Source organism: Aythya fuligula, chromosome 27 (assembly GCF_009819795.1).
Source record: "Aythya fuligula isolate bAytFul2 chromosome 27, bAytFul2.pri, whole genome shotgun sequence".
NCBI lineage: Eukaryota > Metazoa > Chordata > Aves > Anseriformes > Anatidae > Aythya > Aythya fuligula.
Window position 1 is genome coordinate 3268730 of NC_045585.1, and position 18932 is coordinate 3287661.

The 18932-nt window shown below is 50.1% G+C and overlaps 1 protein-coding gene across 1 annotated transcript in view; it reads left to right on the plus strand.

The window, feature by feature from the left end:
* The window catches only part of LOXL2 (lysyl oxidase like 2), a 43484-nt gene that overhangs the window by 19712 nt on the left and 4840 nt on the right, over positions 1–18932 (plus strand). The window contains exons 4-10 of the mRNA XM_032204063.1: positions 3112–3323; positions 8368–8590; positions 10248–10431; positions 12884–13035; positions 13745–13912; positions 16087–16252; positions 16457–16700. Of these exons, the coding sequence (XP_032059954.1) occupies positions 3112–3323; positions 8368–8590; positions 10248–10431; positions 12884–13035; positions 13745–13912; positions 16087–16252; positions 16457–16700 (1349 nt within the window). The remainder of the gene's footprint in view (positions 1–3111; positions 3324–8367; positions 8591–10247; positions 10432–12883; positions 13036–13744; positions 13913–16086; positions 16253–16456; positions 16701–18932) is intronic.

An 18932-nucleotide genomic window follows, 5' to 3' on the forward strand; every position in this document is an offset into this window, starting at 1 on the left:
CAGAGCCTGCCGTGCCTGAGGTATCGTGCTGGCTCTGACCATGTTTTTTCAAGCCCCTGAGCAAGCCTTTTGAGCTTTGCCCCTTATTTTTCTACTGTAAACTGACCAGCAAGGACAGCCTGGTCCGGTTTTTATTCTTTAAACTTTGTGGCTTCCCTCTCCTCCTCTGACAGAGGGAGATGGTTTCTTTCTTTGCCCGTTGCTCTGATAGTCTAAACCTCAGCGCATCACAGCGAGGGATGCTCAAATCCATTCCTGGCCTTTGAACATTTAAAATACACCTTCTGGCCACAGATGCTTGGGAGCTGCAGGGAACACAACGGGGAAATATTGCTGCACGTTGCCCTGTTTGGATGCTCCTTCCCCAGCATCTGTTAGTGGCAGCTGTCAGAGGCAGGCTGGATGTCTCTGCCCTTGTGCACCACAGCTCCAGCGAGGGTGGTGGAGTGGGAAGGATTAAAAAAGGTAAAATAAAACACAAACATGAGTGCTAGAGGTTTTGCTGATGTTCCCTGGTGCAGGAGGGATCTTTGCGTGGAGGTTAGGGTCGGGACCTCAGGATACTCGGATGCAATTCCTGCCCTTAAGGTCTTTGGAGAAGCAGTTTGATCTCCCTGGGTTTTATTTCCCAATCTGCAAAAGGAGGCTGAGAATATTTTTTTCTCCCACCCTCTGAGCACCCTGCGTATCTTGGAGGCCTTTCAGATGTGTCACCACCTGGTCTAAGGGAGCTTCCATCACACCGAGGACCTCTGATGCTGTGGCAGTGAAAATGGTCATGTATTGACGATGAGTAACATGGCAATGTGAGCATAACGCTGCTGTTTCGTGGGGGAAGCATCATGCAGATGTTGCACATCTGGAATTGGTCTCTGCATGACCCCAAATAGGCTCATAACCCCATCCTGCATCTTCCTGGGAAACACAGGCATCCTCGAGCATCATTCCTGAAGGAGGAATCACACTTTGGTCTGAATTCTCCTCCTCTCCGTCATGCTGGGGACAGGCTGCTGCCTCTGGCCTGCTTAAATCCAGGCAAAATGGAAGTGCCAGCCGACTGAAAGCCACAGGTGGACTGTAGCACCTTGCTATGTCAGCTCTAGGCAAGGAAAATGCCCCCTTTCAATTACTTTATTATGCAGTGAGGCTGATACCGACGTACCTACGTGCAGCAAACATACTTAGGATTTTATATAGGGTGGATATATCCTGCAGTCACAGACAGAAAAAAAAATCACCCAGGCTGTCTCACCCACTTTCTCAGCTGTCAATGCAAATTTCCTCCGTCGTTACTACCTTTTTCGTGTGCTCGTTGAGTGCAATTTTAAGCTTTGGCATTCTGTCTTTTGGGTTAATCCTCTCCCATAGGCTTTTTATTCCAGGCATTTTTAGATCTTCAGCTGTCAGAGCTATTTCCAAGTGGATTTAAGGCTTTTCTTGCTGCTTGTTTCCTGGTGAAGAGAGCAGGGCGTGATGGAGGGAGCAGGGAAACAAGGTGCTCTCTCAGGCAGCGCTGGCCTCCAGCTGCAGGTAAACACTTTCCCCCTCCAGCGAAGGGCTGGAAACATTTTATAATCTGCACCAGGGGAAAAGCGAGTTGCAGGTTTGGAAACCAGCCTGGGGAGGCCTTCAATGCACAGAGGCTCTGCTACTTCCCTGACAGCACGTAGTCAGAAGCTGTGCAGCGTTACAGGAGAAAAACTCTTTGTATTGCAAATGGAAATGGACTTTCCAGATTGCACAAGAGGTGCATGAGTTCGCTCTTGCATCAGGCCCTTTGTCTGAACGCCTTAAAGTCTCAGATGTAACAAACTTGGATATTATTGTGGGTGTTTCTGTTGGTTTGTTGTGGTTTGTTTTTTTTTTCTGGTTGTATTTTTTTTCCCTAAGGGCTATAGGTGTTTTTAAGATCCAAGCCCAAGCTGTCAACCCTGTTGCATTGATTTTCCTGGGTAAAACTCAAGGTCCTGCTGGCCCGGGTCACGGGGGGTATCTCATGGATGCTCCAGCTGAAGGTGAATGGAGGAATCAGTCACCCAGTTTGCTGTAAAATTGAGTGTTAAATGTAAAATAAAAGCCTGGAGTGACTTGCCCAGGGCTGTGAACGAGGAGCAGATTTTCCCTGCCCTTGGTTTCCGTGTGCCCTGCGATTTCCATCAGTGCTGGGGCAGTTTCTGGAGGGGGATGCGCCACGTGTAACTCGCAGGACTCTGCAAGTCCTGCTGTGATCTCCCTGACTCGAATACCTCTGTGTGTGCCACTGGTCCGTGTCCCGGAGAAGCCGGCGTCTCTTTAAAGCTCTGGGCACTTTTCTTTTCCAAGCGATTGAATTTGAGCGAGGGGAGGGAAGGATTCCTCAGCTCTGATGTAACCGCTAGCACAACCACGTGGTTTTGTACATTTTTGCGAAGAAAAAAAAAAATAATAAAAAAATCCTCTCCTGGAAGCAAGCTATAAAATTTTCAGTAGCTCTTTTGTAATTGCTTGCCACAGCAGATATTTTCCAGTCGGCCTTTGCTTTTGGTCCCTGCAAGGTTTGTTTGCGCAGCCTTCTCACGTAGGCTCCAAATGTGAAAATCTGTGCAACCTCTGAGCCATCTGCTTCAGCCGGGGGACAAATCCAGCCCATGGACACAGGGGGTGCCCGTGCCAGCAGATGGGGGTCCTGGCTCCCACAGTGCCAGGCCAGATGGGGAAGGGGTGCCCAGAGAGACCCCCCCGTTTCGGTTCCTTGCCAGGGCTCCCACCTCCCTGATTGCTGCTGGTAAATTGGCCCTACTGAAGTTATGAGGTTAATTCCCATAGTAGCTGAGACCTAATTAAGATCACCACGCTCCTGAAATGAGCACTTTCAATGAATTCAAATAAAAAATGAGATTTTTTTTTTTTATTATTTAACATGAGAAAAAGCATCATCTTTCCCAGGGCCAAGGAAGGACTTGCGCAATGTTTGTTGCATCCCTGGTGTGACTTTTCCTAATCTTTTATTTTCTGCCTCCCTCTGTCCAGTTGTGATTCCCCTGAGCAGAATCGATTTCTGTTCCCCACCTGGAAGCCACACAGCAGGTTTCCTTGCATCATTTGTGTCTTTTTTTTTTTTTATGTTCACAGAACATGAACATCCAGGTGGAAGACATAAGGATCCGCGCCATCCTCGCCACCTACCGCAAGCGGGTGCCCGTCACGGAGGGTTACGTGGAGGTGAAGGACGAGGGGACCTGGAAGCAGATCTGTGACAAGCACTGGACCATGAAAAACTCCCGAGTCGTCTGCGGCATGTTTGGATTTCCGAGCGAGAGGAAATACAACGCCAAGGTCTACAAGTAAGAGCTGAACCTTGTGTGAGTCGCGTGGCTCTGCGAACACTCGGGGCCTTGTTCAGAAATGCAAATTGTCCGACGATGCTGGGGACCTCGAGGGAGGAAAAACCTCCAACTGCTTCATTCCTTCAGATCAGGTTTTCCTCCTGTGCAAATATGTGAAATGTCAAGCATTTCCTTGTGCGGCCAGGGGAATGGTTTGATCCTCACCGTGCTGGCTGGAGGCCTAGGGCCGTATCAGCTTTAGTGTCTGATAGGTCCTGTAGTAGGAGATGTGGATAGTCAGCCCAAAACCATCTTTTTTTAATTTGTTTCTGGCTTTGGGATGATAGTTTCCTTCACTAGCAATGGGTTTAGGTCCTGTGTTGTGTGCAGGATGGGTGGACACGAGCGAAGTGATGATACTTTACTGGGAGTAAACCTATTAGCTGCAAGCACACCTAAGCTCTTAGCCACCCCGAAATAAAACAGGACTTTGTTGTGCTTTATTGGCCACGTTCCTCCTTCCTGCTCCTGCATGCAGCCCTGGTCTCACAACTCTGATGTGTCAACCCGTGTCAACCAGCTGCTTTCACATTTGGCTTTCTCAGAGGCTCACCATCCATGGCTCATGGGTGTCCGGCTGCCAAATCCCCCACAGAGAAACCGCCTGCCCTGGGGACCATTTCCCAGTAAATTTCTCGCTGCTGTTAGCCCCGGTTCACCTCTTTTTGGCACCGGCAGTGGCTCAGGGCTCGGGGTTGGAAGAGCTGCCAGCCGCTTCCAGCTGCGCGCCTTGCTCTGCGCATCGCAGCCTGCTCCGAGCTGCAGGCATGGGTCGTGCATCCTGCTGCTGCTCCCTGCCTTGCTTCTTTCTGCCTCTGCATCTCCAGCGGTGCTGGTAGGAGGATGCAGTTGTGATTGCAGAGCTGTTTTGAGTTCCTCTGTTTGTAGATTGCTTTAAAAAGAGGGAAGAAAACGGTGATCCCTAGGGAGAACATCGTGTCTTTGAGGGGCTGATCAGTTCAGGATGCGTTCCTCTTGTCTTGAAAGCTGGGAGCTCCGGTCTTTTTTTGTTGTCGTTGCTTTTTGTCACCAGCCTTCATCACAGACATGGCTCTTCCTACGCCATTCCCTTGAAATAACACCCCGAAGCAGATGCAAAACAGTTTAAGCTAAATCCCGTCTCGCTTCTTTCCTATAGTATGTGACCTGTGGAGTGGGAAAGCCTCAGTCAGTGGGGGAAGAACTGATTTCTCCAGCAGGAGCTGTGGTTTTCCTGCCTGCTCCTTTCGGCCTGTGCAGTTGCTGTTTCTGAAGGCTCCCCCTGGGGCCAGCTGGCCACGTTTCATTTCTCTCGTTAGTAAGATCGTGATCAATCGAAGAGGTCCTTGGGCTGGAAGAGCGTAAAGCTGCACGGCAGCGCAAAGAATATAAAATAAATAACCCAAGTGGATCTCTTTTTGGGCTTCCCAGGGAGACGAGCAGTGACTTAATAATTGCTACCAGGCGGTTTCGTGTTCTGCTCCTGTTAAAGGAACTTTTCCTCCCATCAGTGCGGGGTTTCTCCCCCAAACTCAGCCCTGAGATTCCCACCGCCTGCATCAGAGCAGGAGGGCAGGATGCTTCTAGTAAAACAAAGCAGATTTTTTCCTTTTTTTTTTTTTGCTTGTGGCATTTCCAAGAAAAGCATTAACCTTAGCAGCTGGAACCATCTGCCTTAAATAAAAGGGCGCTTGGTAATTGTTCTGCCTCTTGCAACAGCGCCTGTAAGGATGGAAAAACCGAGGCATGGCTGTTCAGCAATGTTGAAAATCCCATTCACTGGAGGAGTTATGAATATGCAGTGCTTACAAATACCAGGCATGTGCATCTCTGCTACCGAACCAGACAAATTGCTTAGGTAGTGCCCTAATTCCTCCCTCACCTCTGCTCGTTCTCAGCAGGCGGTGATGGCTTGCTTGCTCCTGCACCCACGGAAAGATGTTTTGGAAAATATGATTAGCATTATGCTGGGTTAGAAGAAGATGGCATGCTGTTTCATTAGAGAAAGACTTGTAAAACTTTGTCAGAAAGGCGGTTTTGTTTGGTTAGCATACTTTTAAAAGCTGTTTTCTTTCCTGGGGCGTCTGCCCTTTATGCTTCATGTTAGCAGAGACCTGAACCACATGTTAGCAGGGCAGCGTGTGTCTGCTGGCTCTCTGAGCAGAGGGCTGGCTGATGCATCGCTGGTAAGGGAAATGTCCCAAGTCTGGGCTGAGGATTTCAATTAAGAGGTCCTTGCCTCTTAATTGAGATACTGGAGTGAAAACTGTTGAGATCTGCTCTGTGCGCTGCCCCCCACACCTTCTGGTCATGTCGGGTTTTTTTAGGGGAGAGAGGAGTTCATCTCCTGATCACTCCAACTAAACCCTAATGTCCACATGAGTGTGAAGCCTCAGAAATGTTTTTCCTCTTTTCTCAGACTCTGCTCTGCCTCATTTGTAAACACCCTTCTCCCAGGATCCTTTCCCAGTGGGGTTGGGTTTCGGAGGGGCTGGGGGCAGCATCCACGCCAGTCCCAGTGCCCACAAAGTGCAGTTTTGCAGGCTGAGCGAACGGGTCCTGGGCTCTTCTGCACAGTGGTGGGAGGTGAAATGATTTGCAGATGGATCTTGCTTGAAAGAAAACAACTTAGTTCATTGCTGTCCCCGTGCCAGGGTTTTATTCCTGAATGTAACTTAGGCTCTGCAGCTGACAGCGCGATTTATGGTAGGAAACGAAACAAATCTCAGCGTTGTTTCCATGTTCTTGTTCGTGCTTCAAAGTGGTTTTATATAAGTGCTGTTTAACTCCTCCTCCGAGCCTTGCTGGGGCTGAGGGAGGAGGATTAAATGCTTTTTGTTGATGGGGACAGCTAGAGCTTATGACCCAAGGCACAGAGAGATGGACCTGATGCCTTCTTACAGCTTCGTGATTTGTCAAGGAGAGGATGGAGGAGCTCAGCACCTCCAGGACGTGTTTGTTTTTTTTTTTTTTTTTTGCATTCAGTGCACCAGGGGTGAATTTTCCCAGCACGTATGTGAATTATGTGAATTTTCCCAGCACTTTTTGCTCTCCTCAAGACCTCTCAGACACGCTCTTACAAAGCAGGGTTGCTTTAGCTACACCCCAAGACACTTCCCGCAGCCCTTGGGCTTAACCTATGCCTTTTTTTAAAGCTTAAATGATGAAGACCAACCTCTCCTGACCGGTAGAAATCCTTTGGGTTCCAGCTTTGGCTGAACTCACGGCACAACTGTTCACTCACCATGATCCAAGCTGCATTGCCCTTGGCTTACAGCAAGGCCAGGGAGAGGTGGGCTGCACCCTCTCTGTGCTAAATAACAGGAATGCCCCGAGTTTCTGTCTGCAGACATCATCACTATTCCACTTTTTAATATATATACACATATATTTGGTCTGGGGAAGTGAGGTGGGGCTTTCTCTGGCTGTTTCTCCCCAGCTTACCAAGGGCTTGCTAATATCCACCAGATGTTAATGCCTCATCGAGTTTCCAGGCTGAGGTCATTGTTTGCTATTATAAGGCATCCCCATAATTACTTCCCTAAGACAGGCTGGGTTTCTGCTGCGTCTGCTCTGGAGCTCGTGGAGCTCTCTGCACGTGTGTGTGTCAGGATTTCGGTGTAAACTCTCCTTCAGGTTCTCGCTTCCCGAATGGGAGCCCAGAATGAAGGGTGGTGAATGAAGCAGAGCTGGCTCCTGCTACAAGGGTATGGAGTAAAATCACTCGAGAAGGCTTCCAGATGCTTCCCAGGGGTAATGTGTAATTAAGCTGTAGCACAGCTTAATTAGAAGTAAGAAAAGTCTTCAAGGCCTGGTCCAAAATTGATTGAGATATTCTAGCTGTGAAGTGTCTGGCACTTTCTTCTTGCCCACATCCCCTCTGTTCTTATGTTTCTTGTTTTTTATTTTTCCTCTTCCTATCCCCATTTATTTTCTGTCGATTCAGGGCCCCTCACAGCCCCGGTTTGATGGTGTTTTACCCCCAGGACGGGCAGGTTGCCTGTGCTGCTCCATCCTCAGCCCTTTCCAGCAGAGCATTTACTCCCCGTCGTGTGATGCATTTGCATCTCCATCTCGGCTGTATTTCACCCTAGCATCAACCTGGAGAAATCTGGTTTCAGAAAAGCTTAGCTGGTGGCTGTGAGCCATGTGAGCTTGGATGAGCTTGTCAGCAAAGCTTAGCGAGTGGAAGGGGAAAAGATCCTCTCCAGCATCCAGGACAGAACAAACCAGCCCACACAGGACCACTGAAGGGTAGCACCTGGGAAAAAACCTTGCAGTCACGACCTGCCCAGCTGAATTTCAAACCAACACCCTCTACGGGTTCCTTTGTTCCTCCACCAGGTCCTGTTCAGGTGCTGTGTCCTGCAGGGAGGTGCTGTGGTTGATCAGAATTGGTGCTCCCCTTAGCAGCCCCTGGAGCAGCTCCAAGCGAGCACTAAGGTTTGGGAGCAAGAAGCAGAAGCTGCTGCCAATCTCCTCTGCCGTGAACATGTCATCGAGGGAATTGCTTCTGCTGGTGGAAATTGCTTTCAGGCTTGCAGTTGTTAACGCTGCAGCTGGGAGAGAAGCTGGAGGGCCGTAGCTCTCTGCCATCTCCTCACAGCTGAGAGGTGATGGCAAGCAAAGAGAGCAGCTCGGTTACGGGAGAGGTCTTTTTGGGGCCCATTTGGCCTTTTTAGTTAACTGCCTTGGCTCTGCTCTCTGACCCCTGCAGCGTGGGATCTCTGTTAAGTGTCTCTCCTTAAGTGCATAGTTGTTGCTCCAGCCATGCCATTGATTCACACTCTGCAATTTAGCTTAAATAGACACTTAAATTAATTTAATACTAATTTAAGCTATTAATTTAGTAGCTTAAATTTATTCCAAAGCACCTGAACGGAGGGGTATTGTGAGTGTGAATGGGTCACCCTTCAAATAACGCTGGTCATTCCTCATTTAATCCCAAGGTGTTCTTGTCTCAGTGACATCGGCACGGCTCTTTTGGGTTCCAAACTCTCATTTTCCTCTTTCTTCCTGCCAGGATGTTTGCCAGCAGAAGGAAGCAGCATTACTGGGCTTACTCGATGGACTGCAGCGGGAACGAGGCTCACATCTCCAGCTGCAAGCTGGGCAACCACCTCAACGTGGACGCGGAGAAGAACGCGACGTGCGAGAACGGGATGCCAGCGGTGGTCAGCTGCGTCCCGGGACGTGCCTTCGCCCCCAGCAGCCACAGCGGCTTCCGAAAAGCCTTCAGGCAGGAGGTGAGCAAGGGACAAGGCACAACTTTGAGTGGAAGAAGCCAGCGGAGTGTAATTAGTCACGCTTACGAGGCCGTGGTACCAGGCTTGGAAGAGTGGGAGCCTTCGCTCACCGCTGCAGCTGGCAAGGCTGTGAGCAAGTAGTAAGAAAGCACAGCCCTCACGTTCCTGTTTGAGCTTTTCCGTGCAAGCCAGTTGAATCCGTGCCCGGTTGCTGCTGGGCTTTGCTGTTTCGCAGTCACTCAAATCCTGCCGGGTTCTCTCTCCCGTAGAGATGTGATGGAAATAAGCTGGTATTTCCGCCGCCCCTGGGTCCTCTGCAGAGAAATGCCCCGAGAGGCAGGGAAAACACGGCCCGCAGGAAAGGTTGGGAGGGCTGTGTTTGTTTAGTCTAGCAAAGAGCAGGCTGAGCGTAGCACAAAGGTCCTCAGATATGCAAAAGGCTGCTAGGAAACGTGCCTGGAGTCGGCTGCTCTCAGCATCAGCGGGGCGGCCAGATGGGAACTTAACCTGCAGCAAACGTGGTTTAGGCTGATGCTAGGGGAATGCAAGGTCACTTCCCACCTTTAAAGGATGTGCAGCCTTAGGATATGGGGGTGATTGCAGGGTCTGGAGGCTTTTAACACTGGGTTCAAGTTCTTTTGCAGGGTGCATTAGGTGTTGTAGGCTTCGGCTGTAGCCTGCACTCCCCAGCCTTATATCTCTGTGGCTATAGCAGTGGGCTTTTTCTTGGCACTTCAGCAGACCCCAAACGATCCTACCCCATATTGCTGTAGTAGAAACTCTAAGTAATGGGAATAACAGAGCTGAACCTGCCTCTCAGCTGCGTGTGTCGGACTGCCGTCTGTCAGATCACTTATTCCACCAGTCAGAGCTGCAGCCAGCAGGTTTTGGTGGCTGGGGCTCCTCGTTGGGCTCCTTGGTTAACCCAGGAGCTTTGTCCAGAGACCTGCCCAGCAGCTGAACCCATCCAGCGGCTGAGCAGCACCACATAGAGCACCTCTGCTTATATTTGGAGAGGTTTCAGGGTCTGGTGCAAATCACCTGTTGGCCCCAACGAGTTTCTTCAGGTGTAAAGCATAGTGTAGGGCTAAAACCCCTAACCAGTTTGGATTAGTGTATAGGTAGGGCATGATTCAAGGGGAGTCATAAAAGGGGATGTGTTTGTTCTGTTCCTAATAGCTCCCTAATCTGTAATATTTGGATAGGGAAGATTTCTGCAGCTGTCAATGATGGTGAGCACAGTGTAGTCTTAGGCCACATTGTGTGTGTTTTAAAATACTTCTTATAGGTCTTAGAAAAACTGATGCTCATACTGGGATTTGGGCTGCTGCACATCCAGCTGTGCCATCCCTCTGCTGCAGAACGGCTCTGTGAAACAGGCTCCTTGATCCAAGCACCAAAACGGCAGAGAATTAAGATGTCTCTTTATATTTCACACATAGGGGTGTAAAAAACAAGTCTCTGAATACCCTAAGTCTTGTTAAACAAGGATCTCCTTTCTTCCAGCACTTCCAGCCTCTTGCACTATGTGATGGGGGTTTTGAGGTGCCTGGGGGTGGTACATTTTGAGCAAACAACCCCTGGTAAATCAGAGCCATAGATGAAGGATGCTCTGCTCGTGGGCAGTGGTGACCCTGCTCCTGTCTGTGTCTTGCAGCAGCCCCTGGTGAGGCTGAAAGGGGGAGCCAACACCGGCGAAGGACGAGTGGAAGTGCTGAAAAACGGGGAGTGGGGGACGGTTTGCGACGATAACTGGAACCTGGTGTCGGCCAGCGTGGTGTGCCGCGAGCTGGGCTTCGGGAGCGCCAAGGAAGCGATAACGGGCGCGAGGCTGGGGCAAGGTAAGGGCAAAAGGAGCTCCAGGGACCGTTCCTCTCATCCACCTCTGAGAAACCCTTTCACAATCCAGGGCAGCGAATGTTTTTACTGGGATGTTTGCTTTGGGGACCAAGAATTTCTTCGCTGCTCTTAATAAGTCCCTCGAGGCTGTGCCTTAGAGGGATATTCAGGATTCCTTGAAAGACGCCTAGTGATGATGAGTTTAACCTTCCCCTCCAGCAGCTGCTCCAGTAATTACTTCTTCGTTATCACACTCGTTGCTCTCCAATTCTCTTTGCAAGCTCTCTAGATGCACGTGGTGTGAGGCATTACTAGAAGGTTCCTGGCAAAAATGGGCCCTGGGTCTAGACTTCAAACGCTCTCCAATTTAAGCCCAGAATATTAATTTAGCCTGTTATAAATAGAAGGGCTATTTGTACAGCTCAGAGCCAGCTTTGGGTTTGGATTTCCTGTGTTTGGGAGCTGGTTTAAATTCCGAAGCCTGGTAAATGGCAACTCAGAGCCTAACATTTGCCCTCGCAAACCACTTTCTGATTCACTTCCATAGCGTTAACCCTGGAGAAAATGACACCAAACCCTGTATCATGAGACTAAATGAAAGGGTGGCATTTCTTCAGCCTGGAAGCTCCTAGAAATGCCTGGAATTTCCACATATTTTCCTTTTTTTTCCATGTTAAACACTGGCAATCAGTCAATGCACCCTGCCGGAGCTGTCCTCTGGGACACCGAGTGCTCGGTTCAACAACTCGGTTGTTGAACTCTGTGTCCCTTTATTTGTTTAGGCTTTGCTTTGTCACATCTCTATCTTGGTGAATTTGTGTTTTCAAATACAAATTGGAGTGACCATTCTTTTTGTCACCGTGTTGGAGATGTAGTTTCACAAGGTAAAACACCACTCACTTTCTAGAGCCACGAGTGTTGTGCAGTGAGTGTCTAGGAATCCTAATGAAGATAAAAGGGATCTGTGGGAGAAAACTGTCTCCCACAAAGATTTCAGGATCTGTAGATAATGATTTATTTCCCCTTTTTCTAGATAAATGAGACCCAGAATAAACAGCTTACCCATATTCAGATAGAGCTTGTTGAAAGGAAGGTCTGAGTCTGAGTCTCCTGAACATGTTGTGTCCCTGCAGTGCCCTTGGAAGGAGAATATAAGATAAACCCCCCAGCAGCAGGTGAATGTGTATGTTGGACATACAGCCCTAATCCTATTCTTCTGCTAAAGGGAATGGCACAGGAGGAAATACAAATTTTATCACCCCTACAGCAATGACATTTGGCTGCGTTTCAGTGCCCGGGGCTGCAGATACCTCATTTCCAGAGGCAGCCACAAAGAGGATCTGAGTCACAGGTGTGCTGGCTGTCCCGGGGAGTTAGACAGGCTCCAGATGGCAGCAGAAAAAGGTTTTTAAGCAAAAAGAGCCCCCTACCATTAACAAACCCATCACCTTTTCCCGCCTTCCAGTCAGCCCTTTGCTTTGAGATATAAAAGGAGCAGCCTCGAAGTTGGGTAACATTTTCCTTTCCAGAGAGGTAAGCAAAAAAATGGCTCAAAATTCAGATATATATATTTTTTTCCAAGTCTCCATCTCCGAAATCTTCCTACAAACTGCTGGAGACCAGAGGTTCTCCAGCTGCTGCTTGCAGGGATCTCCTGACCATGCTGTCTGCTGTGAGCCCAGCAGCAGTGATGGATGGGATTGCATGGACTCTGGTTGTTCTTCTGTGGTGAAGCAAATCTGCCAAAATCTCGGGTTCTTTCCCAAAAATCTTCTTTCTAAACAGTTTGGAGCTCAGTTTGGAAACAGGACGTGGGAGCTTTATGGGATTATTGCCTTCTCTTATGTAGGTCTCTAGTGGAAATGACAATCGTGTGTTGTCCGGGGAAGGAACCAAATTTCTCAATTCTTCTCCCAGTTCCTTGGGACCTTTCTGTGCAGTGACAAGAGACATTTGCTCTCTTGCTGCCTTGCTTTTATCAGCGGTGTTGGAGTCTGTACCATGCACCTGCCCCACAATGTTTGGCTGATTTCTTGCACCTCCCTGCGTTGCTCCGCTCTGCTGTCCCAGTGAGCGTGTAGATGTTTGCATTTAAATGTCAGCCCTTGACTGAGACCAGATTCCTGTCATATGGATGCAGCCAAAAGGTCAAAATTTGTGAATTCCTCCAGCTGAAGTTTGTAAATTATGTAACAGCGGAAACTTGGCCTCTGCTGCAGCGCTTGACTCCCAGAGACTACTGGAAAGAATTTAATGGTAAAATTAATAATAATAATCTTTCAGATTTTTGTTTTATTTTTTTTTACAAGAAATCGCTGGAGTTATTTCAGGATTGTGTTTTGAATGCTAGAGTCCAACACGACGTCTGCAAAGTATTAATAAAGTGTTATTGGATATTTCTTCACAGTAGCACGGGCAGGAGATAAGACTTTTTCTTTCTCGCCCCTCCCAAAGGCATGGGTCCAATTCATCTCAACGAAATCGACTGCACGGGCTTTGAGAAATCCATCACGGACTGCAAGTTCAACATGGAGTCGCAGGGCTGCAACCACGAAGAGGATGCTGCTGTGAGGTGCAACGTTCCTGCCATGGGTTTCCAGAACCAGGTGAGAAGCCAAAGGGCCGGGATATGGGTGACGTGGCGAGGTGTCTTCATCCCAGAGCATCGTCTGCCCTCTTTGTGATGCATTTTGGGTGTCTGTGTAGGAATTGTTTCACCAAGCCCTGCCTAAAAATTCAGATTTTTAACATCTGCCTTGCGTTAGGTGGGAGAGCGTGTAAGGACGGCGCTTCCTTTTGTCCTGAACTTTGAGCTCCTCAAGGCTCAGCGAGGTTATAGAGGGCTGAAGTGCCACATTGGCTGTGATCTGAGCAGTCTGGTGGCCCTACAGAGCTGCTGCATATCCCTGATGTGACGGGACCCTGTTGGTTCTCCTCACGGTGGCACTCAGGTCTTGGTGCTGCTGTCCCGTTTGCCACGTGGAGCTTAAAATCTCCAACTGGATGAACCAGACATGGGTTTCTACGAGCAAATCCTCTTGCCAAAGGCCATAAACAGCCACTAACACAGAAAAAAGGAGGAGGGAGGCTTTTGGGAGAAGCGTGTTGCTCTCTTGCAGCTGGCATGGGCCGCTTTCAGATGCTGGGCTTGGGTGCCCACGGTGGGAGACAAAGAAGGGAGACGAAGAACCAAACTGCACCAACTGCTCTGCAAGCAGCAGAAACAAAATTTCTAGCCTCCAAAGGCTAAAAATTGCTTGGATAACCGTTGCCTCTTCCATGCTTGACATTTATGGACTTTTTTGTGCCCTGCAGCTGCGCCTGAGCGGCGGCCGCAACCCTTACGAGGGCCGGGTGGAGGTGCTGGCAGAGCGCAACGGCACGCTGCGGTGGGGCACCGTCTGCAGCGAGAGCTGGGGCACCGTGGAGGCTATGGTGGTGTGTCGGCAACTGGGCTTGGGTTTCGCCAGCCATGCCTTCCAGGTAGGTCCCCTGCGCCCTCCCGTGCCCGTGGTGGCCACGGTGGCACCTCTGCGATGGGTAGGGGGTGGTGGAGGATGAGTGGGGGTTATAAAAAAAAATCAGATTTTGGCATCGAGGTGTTGTCCGGAGAGACCCTGAAGGTTAAATGTCGACGCACAGCAGAGATTTGGGGGATGTTCAGAGCAGAAAGTGCTGCTCTGGGCAAACCTCGTGTTTTCGTGCTGCTCAGGGATCAGATTTCCCAGTCTGGCCCCGTTGGGCTGGTGGTTTTGTGCGGTTTCTTGTCCCTCCCTCAGTCAGGCTGGGGACTTGAACTCCTCAGGCTGGGTGAAGCTCGAAGCCAACTTTAACGTGGTGTCAGATGGCTTGAAAACAATTTGATTTTGCTCCTGGAGTTTGCTTCTCCGTGCGGCACGTCTGCTCTGGAGCTGCGTGCTGGCTCCGAGCTGTTCCTGTCTTTTAATCACAAACACCCTAAACCCTCCCTGCTTGCACACAACCAAGAATGGCACTTAATACAGGGATAAAAGCTACCAACTAACGAGCCTGGGGTAACCACGAAGGAATAAAGTGTTCATCCCTCCAGGATCACAGGGTGGGAGAGGGACAGGCAGATCTGGGCATGTAACAGCAGCTTTTGTAGGGAAATATTTAACTTCTGGGCCTTTATTGCAGTTTTGGGCACAAAATGGGTATTGGGGCTCCCCAAAAAAATACAAAACAGCTCCCCATGCAAGCTGGTTCCTCCAGCTGACTGGACAGCCACGTCCCTTGAACGCTGCTGGCCTTTCCAGCTGCCCTGCTCTGTTGACACAGCTCCGAGAGTCCAGCGAGCAACAAGCCATTTTTTCCTTTAGCTGAGGCTGCTGGTATTTAGAACAGAAAAGGCCCTTATGCACCTCCCGGCTGCACCAGCACGGCGAGGATAAAGCCACACTGTGTGGAACAGGGCAGCCCTGTGTGCACAGAGCGTTGCTAGCAGGGTTAACACATAGCCTGCTGCAAGGGAGCCGTGCTGGGGTCTCTTCTCCTGGAAACGTGCTCCTGGTTTTGATGCTCACACATGGAAATCAGAATTTTTGGTTGTCTTCTTTCCCCTCCCTCCCTTCTCCCAGCAGCTGGCAACTTTCTGTTGCTCCTACAAATTCTGTAAGCCTGGGTGATGAAGATGGGGAGCAGGCAGGGTTTGAATATCCGCAAATCCCCCTCTGAGCCAGGAGATGCAGACCCCTGGGTTAGCATCCCAGTTAGTCCCAGTCCCCTCGAGGGCTGTGTGTCCCCTGGCCATTAATTTTGTGTCCCCTCCTCTTGCCACCCTGGCTTTTCTTGTTGCCCTCCCCCATGGGCATCACAAGGCAGGTGTGGTTTAATTGCTGGGCATCCCTCCCAGAGGCACAGCCTGTATGAGCTAAAATGGTCCAGGGATGAATTCATCAGCTGGATGGGCACAACAGGGTGGAAAACTGAGCTTACAGCTGGACTGAAAACAAGGAGAGATTTCAAGCAGCTCAGAAACAGGGGCAGAGATGTGCTTACACAGGTCAGATGTACACGGAACCTGGTTGAGCTGGGTTTTAATCCCAGTCCAAGCCTTCAGCTTAGGCTGGGGCTCATTCCTCAGGTTACTTTTCTCTGCTCCCAGTCCTTTATGTCCCTGCAGAATTTAGCAGTTAACTTTCCTCATCTCTTCCCCAGTATTTCCTCATCTCTTCCCCACTATTTTGTGTTTTTCTTTCCCACATCAGAGCTAGGAAGCATGGAGTGAAGCGAGGTGAGATGGGGGATGCTGCCTGGAGCACTGCTGATCAGCAGCGTCCTGCCTCTGTTCCTCTGCTTGGACAAATACCAAGCACGGCGCTCCATCTGGAACCCCAATCCCCAAAAAAGTAGGCAACAAATGAATCCTTCCTCTCTTTTTGAAACTCTGGAAGTGTTAATTAATAGGAGTAGCTTGCTCCATGGCTAAATTCACTCCAGTGGGAGCTACAGGTTACTGGTTTTATGGCTCAGATACCAGCACCATTTGGCAAGATTTGTCTCCGTGATGGTGTGGGCTCATGCGTTTGTGACCCTGGAGGGAGAACACAAGTTAGGTAGGGACAAATATTCCCCCAGCAGTCCCCAAAAATGACTTGAACAGTGTGCAAAATGCCTCTTTGTGTCTTTTTACCAAGGAAACCTGGTACTGGCACGGAGACGTCAGCGCTGACAGCGTGGTCATGAGCGGGGTCAAGTGCTCGGGGACGGAGATGTCCCTGGCCCACTGCCGGCACGACGGGGCCGACGTCTCCTGCCCTAGAGGAGGTGGTCGCTTTGGTGCTGGCGTGTCCTGCTCAGAGAGTGAGTAACTCAAGGCTTTATTTCCTTTTAGCACATTGCCCTGGGATATACAGGAGGAATGGGTGGCCTGTGCCATGCGTCGGGTGTGCCAAATGGATGCTGGTGGTGCTGAGCGCGGTGCGAGGAGCTGGGCCTGCCTCTCCCAGATCTCTGTGGGTGTTTTTAGTTAGGCTGTGAGTTCAAATCTTCCTTCCTTCCTTCCAGCTGCCCCTGACCTGGTGCTGAACGCCGAGCTGGTGGAGCAGACGGCCTACCTGGAGGACCGCCCGATGTTCATGCTGCAGTGCGCCCTGGAGGAGAACTGCCTGGCCAGCTCGGCTGCCAACACCTCGGTCACCTCCGGCTACCGGCGCCTGCTGCGCTTCTCCTCGCAGATCCACAACAACGGGCAGTCCGACTTCAGGCCCAAAAACGGCCGCCACGCCTGGGTCTGGCACGACTGCCACCGGTGAGTGCCGCGGGGACGGGGCCTCCTTCGTGCCCTGTTCCTACGGAAAGGAGGCAGAACGCAGCTGGGGACTGGGCTGGACTGGTTTTGCTGGGGGAGGTTGAGATGCTTGGGGCTGGAGAAGCCTGATAGGTGTTAGGGCAGCTGGGATAATCTCACAGCAGCACGATTTACAGGTGTAAATGGTGGTATGAGAACAAGACAGATGCAGAGCTCTCATCAGGAGAAATGCGTGTGCAAGGGCAGCATCCGTGTGTTATGCAAAGAAAGCGTGTGCTGCTGGACCCACTTTATCTAGAAAGATGCAGCCGTCTGATCATCTCACGAAGGGACCCAAAACCACACTCATTCTGCATTTTATTTTATTTTATTTATGCGTCCCGACTCTGCATCGATTGCGCACAGCTGGGAGATTGTTTGGTTTTGGCACTTTTTGGTAAACAGTAAACTTTCCCCCCCAAAGTGCATCGTTTTTCAGGGGGACGCTGAGAGCTTCAGCCAAAGAAAACCAGGGAGAGGAAAGGGAGCTGGAACTGAGCCGTGCAGCTGCTTTGGTTCTGGAATGATGGCTTGTTACAAGGTTGATTAGTCTATAATTTGGGATAAAAGGGAAGGCTTGTGCCTTCTGAAAACACGTAGAGCAATAAATTCCCAACTAGTACAGTCCTTAATAGCCTTTGCTCACAGTCTGAGCGAGGTGAGGCTGTGGTATGGGGCAGGTGCTGGCTGCTTTTACCTTGCAGACAGGTTGTTTTTGTGACGGCTGCATTCAGAGGCACGAGCAGAGCTAAAACCTCAGCGGCACAGAACCGGAGGTAAATAGGAAAGGGGAGGCGCAGGGGAGGAGGAAGCCTGGACCAGAGCAGCGTCTGCCTGCTCTTCTGGATGGGAAGGGGCTGGAGGAACTTGTGGGTGCCACAGGGATTCGAGCACGTCGCAGGCTGGGTAAAAAGGAGGCACTTGGAGCTCTTGGGGAGAGGCTGCCCAAGTGAGGTGAGACTGGGAAAGGCTCAGGAAGAGGCCAAGAGCCATCTGTGCGCTCAGAACTGGATTCTGTTTATACGGAGGAGGGATGAACTCAATCCCTCTTCAATCTTTCCAGCCTGTAAACACCAGAATGTAAACACCTCTCTGAATGATTCAGACATATTTCAGAAACTGAGTCAGACTCGAGACCTCAAACTTATCCAGGAGGCAGCCAAATGAGACAGCTTCAAAGTCAACAGCTTGGCCGCTGCAGAAGGTCTCTCCTTTCCTCCTTGCCTCCCTCCATCACTGGGAGCTTCTGTTCAGTAGGCTCTTGATGTGGAAGCAGAACAAAAATGGGAAAAATCCTAGCAGGGGACTCAGAAGTGATTAATTTCTGGCATGTCGTGATTTATTTATTTGGTTTTGGTTAGAGGGGAGGTGGGAGAAAGTGAAGAGAGAGCCAATCTCTAGAGGGAAGATTTCTTCCCTTCCATCCTTGACCCCTTTTTTCTGTAAGAACTTGAGCAGAGTGGGGCTGCAATACTTGTGGCTGTAAGTTTTTATGCTGTGATTATTTTTACAGCTGGAAAGGAGACGAGCTGTGCCTTGTGCTTTTTATTATTTATGTATTTAACTCATAAGCATCAGGTTTTGAATCGGGGGTCCGTGTAGTTGCCTCAGTCTGGGGTCAGGCTGGTACCTGAGGATTTGGGGACCAGCTCTGCTCTCAGCACCCGTGGCTGCGCTCCTGTTCCCAACATCGTGCTTGTGCTGTGGGTTTTTTTTTCCCCCGATTCCAAGGCTGGGATCAAATTCAGCGTGTTACATCAGCATGACCACGTTTGTGCTCCCAGCCCTGGCCACGTGGAGCTCTACTTGGGCACTTCCACCTCCTCCCTGGCCCGAGGAATTGCCTGCACTTAGGCACAGGTTGATTTTTTTTGTGCCGAAGCAGCATTTTGGCATAGAAGAGGACAAAGTTACGAGGTCAGCACCGCCCAAACCCTGCAGTGGTCTCGCTTTGCTGGTTTCAGGTTTACAGCACAGCTTCTGTGCTCTCTCCTGAGCGTTGCTGTGTTCGACAGCAGCTTGGGACAGCAGCACAGCCCCGGCTGAGTTGACACCAACATTTCCCCGTTTAAAAATGACGAAACGCGGCGTGCACGAAGCCAGCTGTCACCTTGTTTAGATCAGAGCGAAGCGAGTGCTGGGAGAAGCTGGTTCCATCTGTTGTTCGTTTTCTGCCAATAAATTTACATTCCG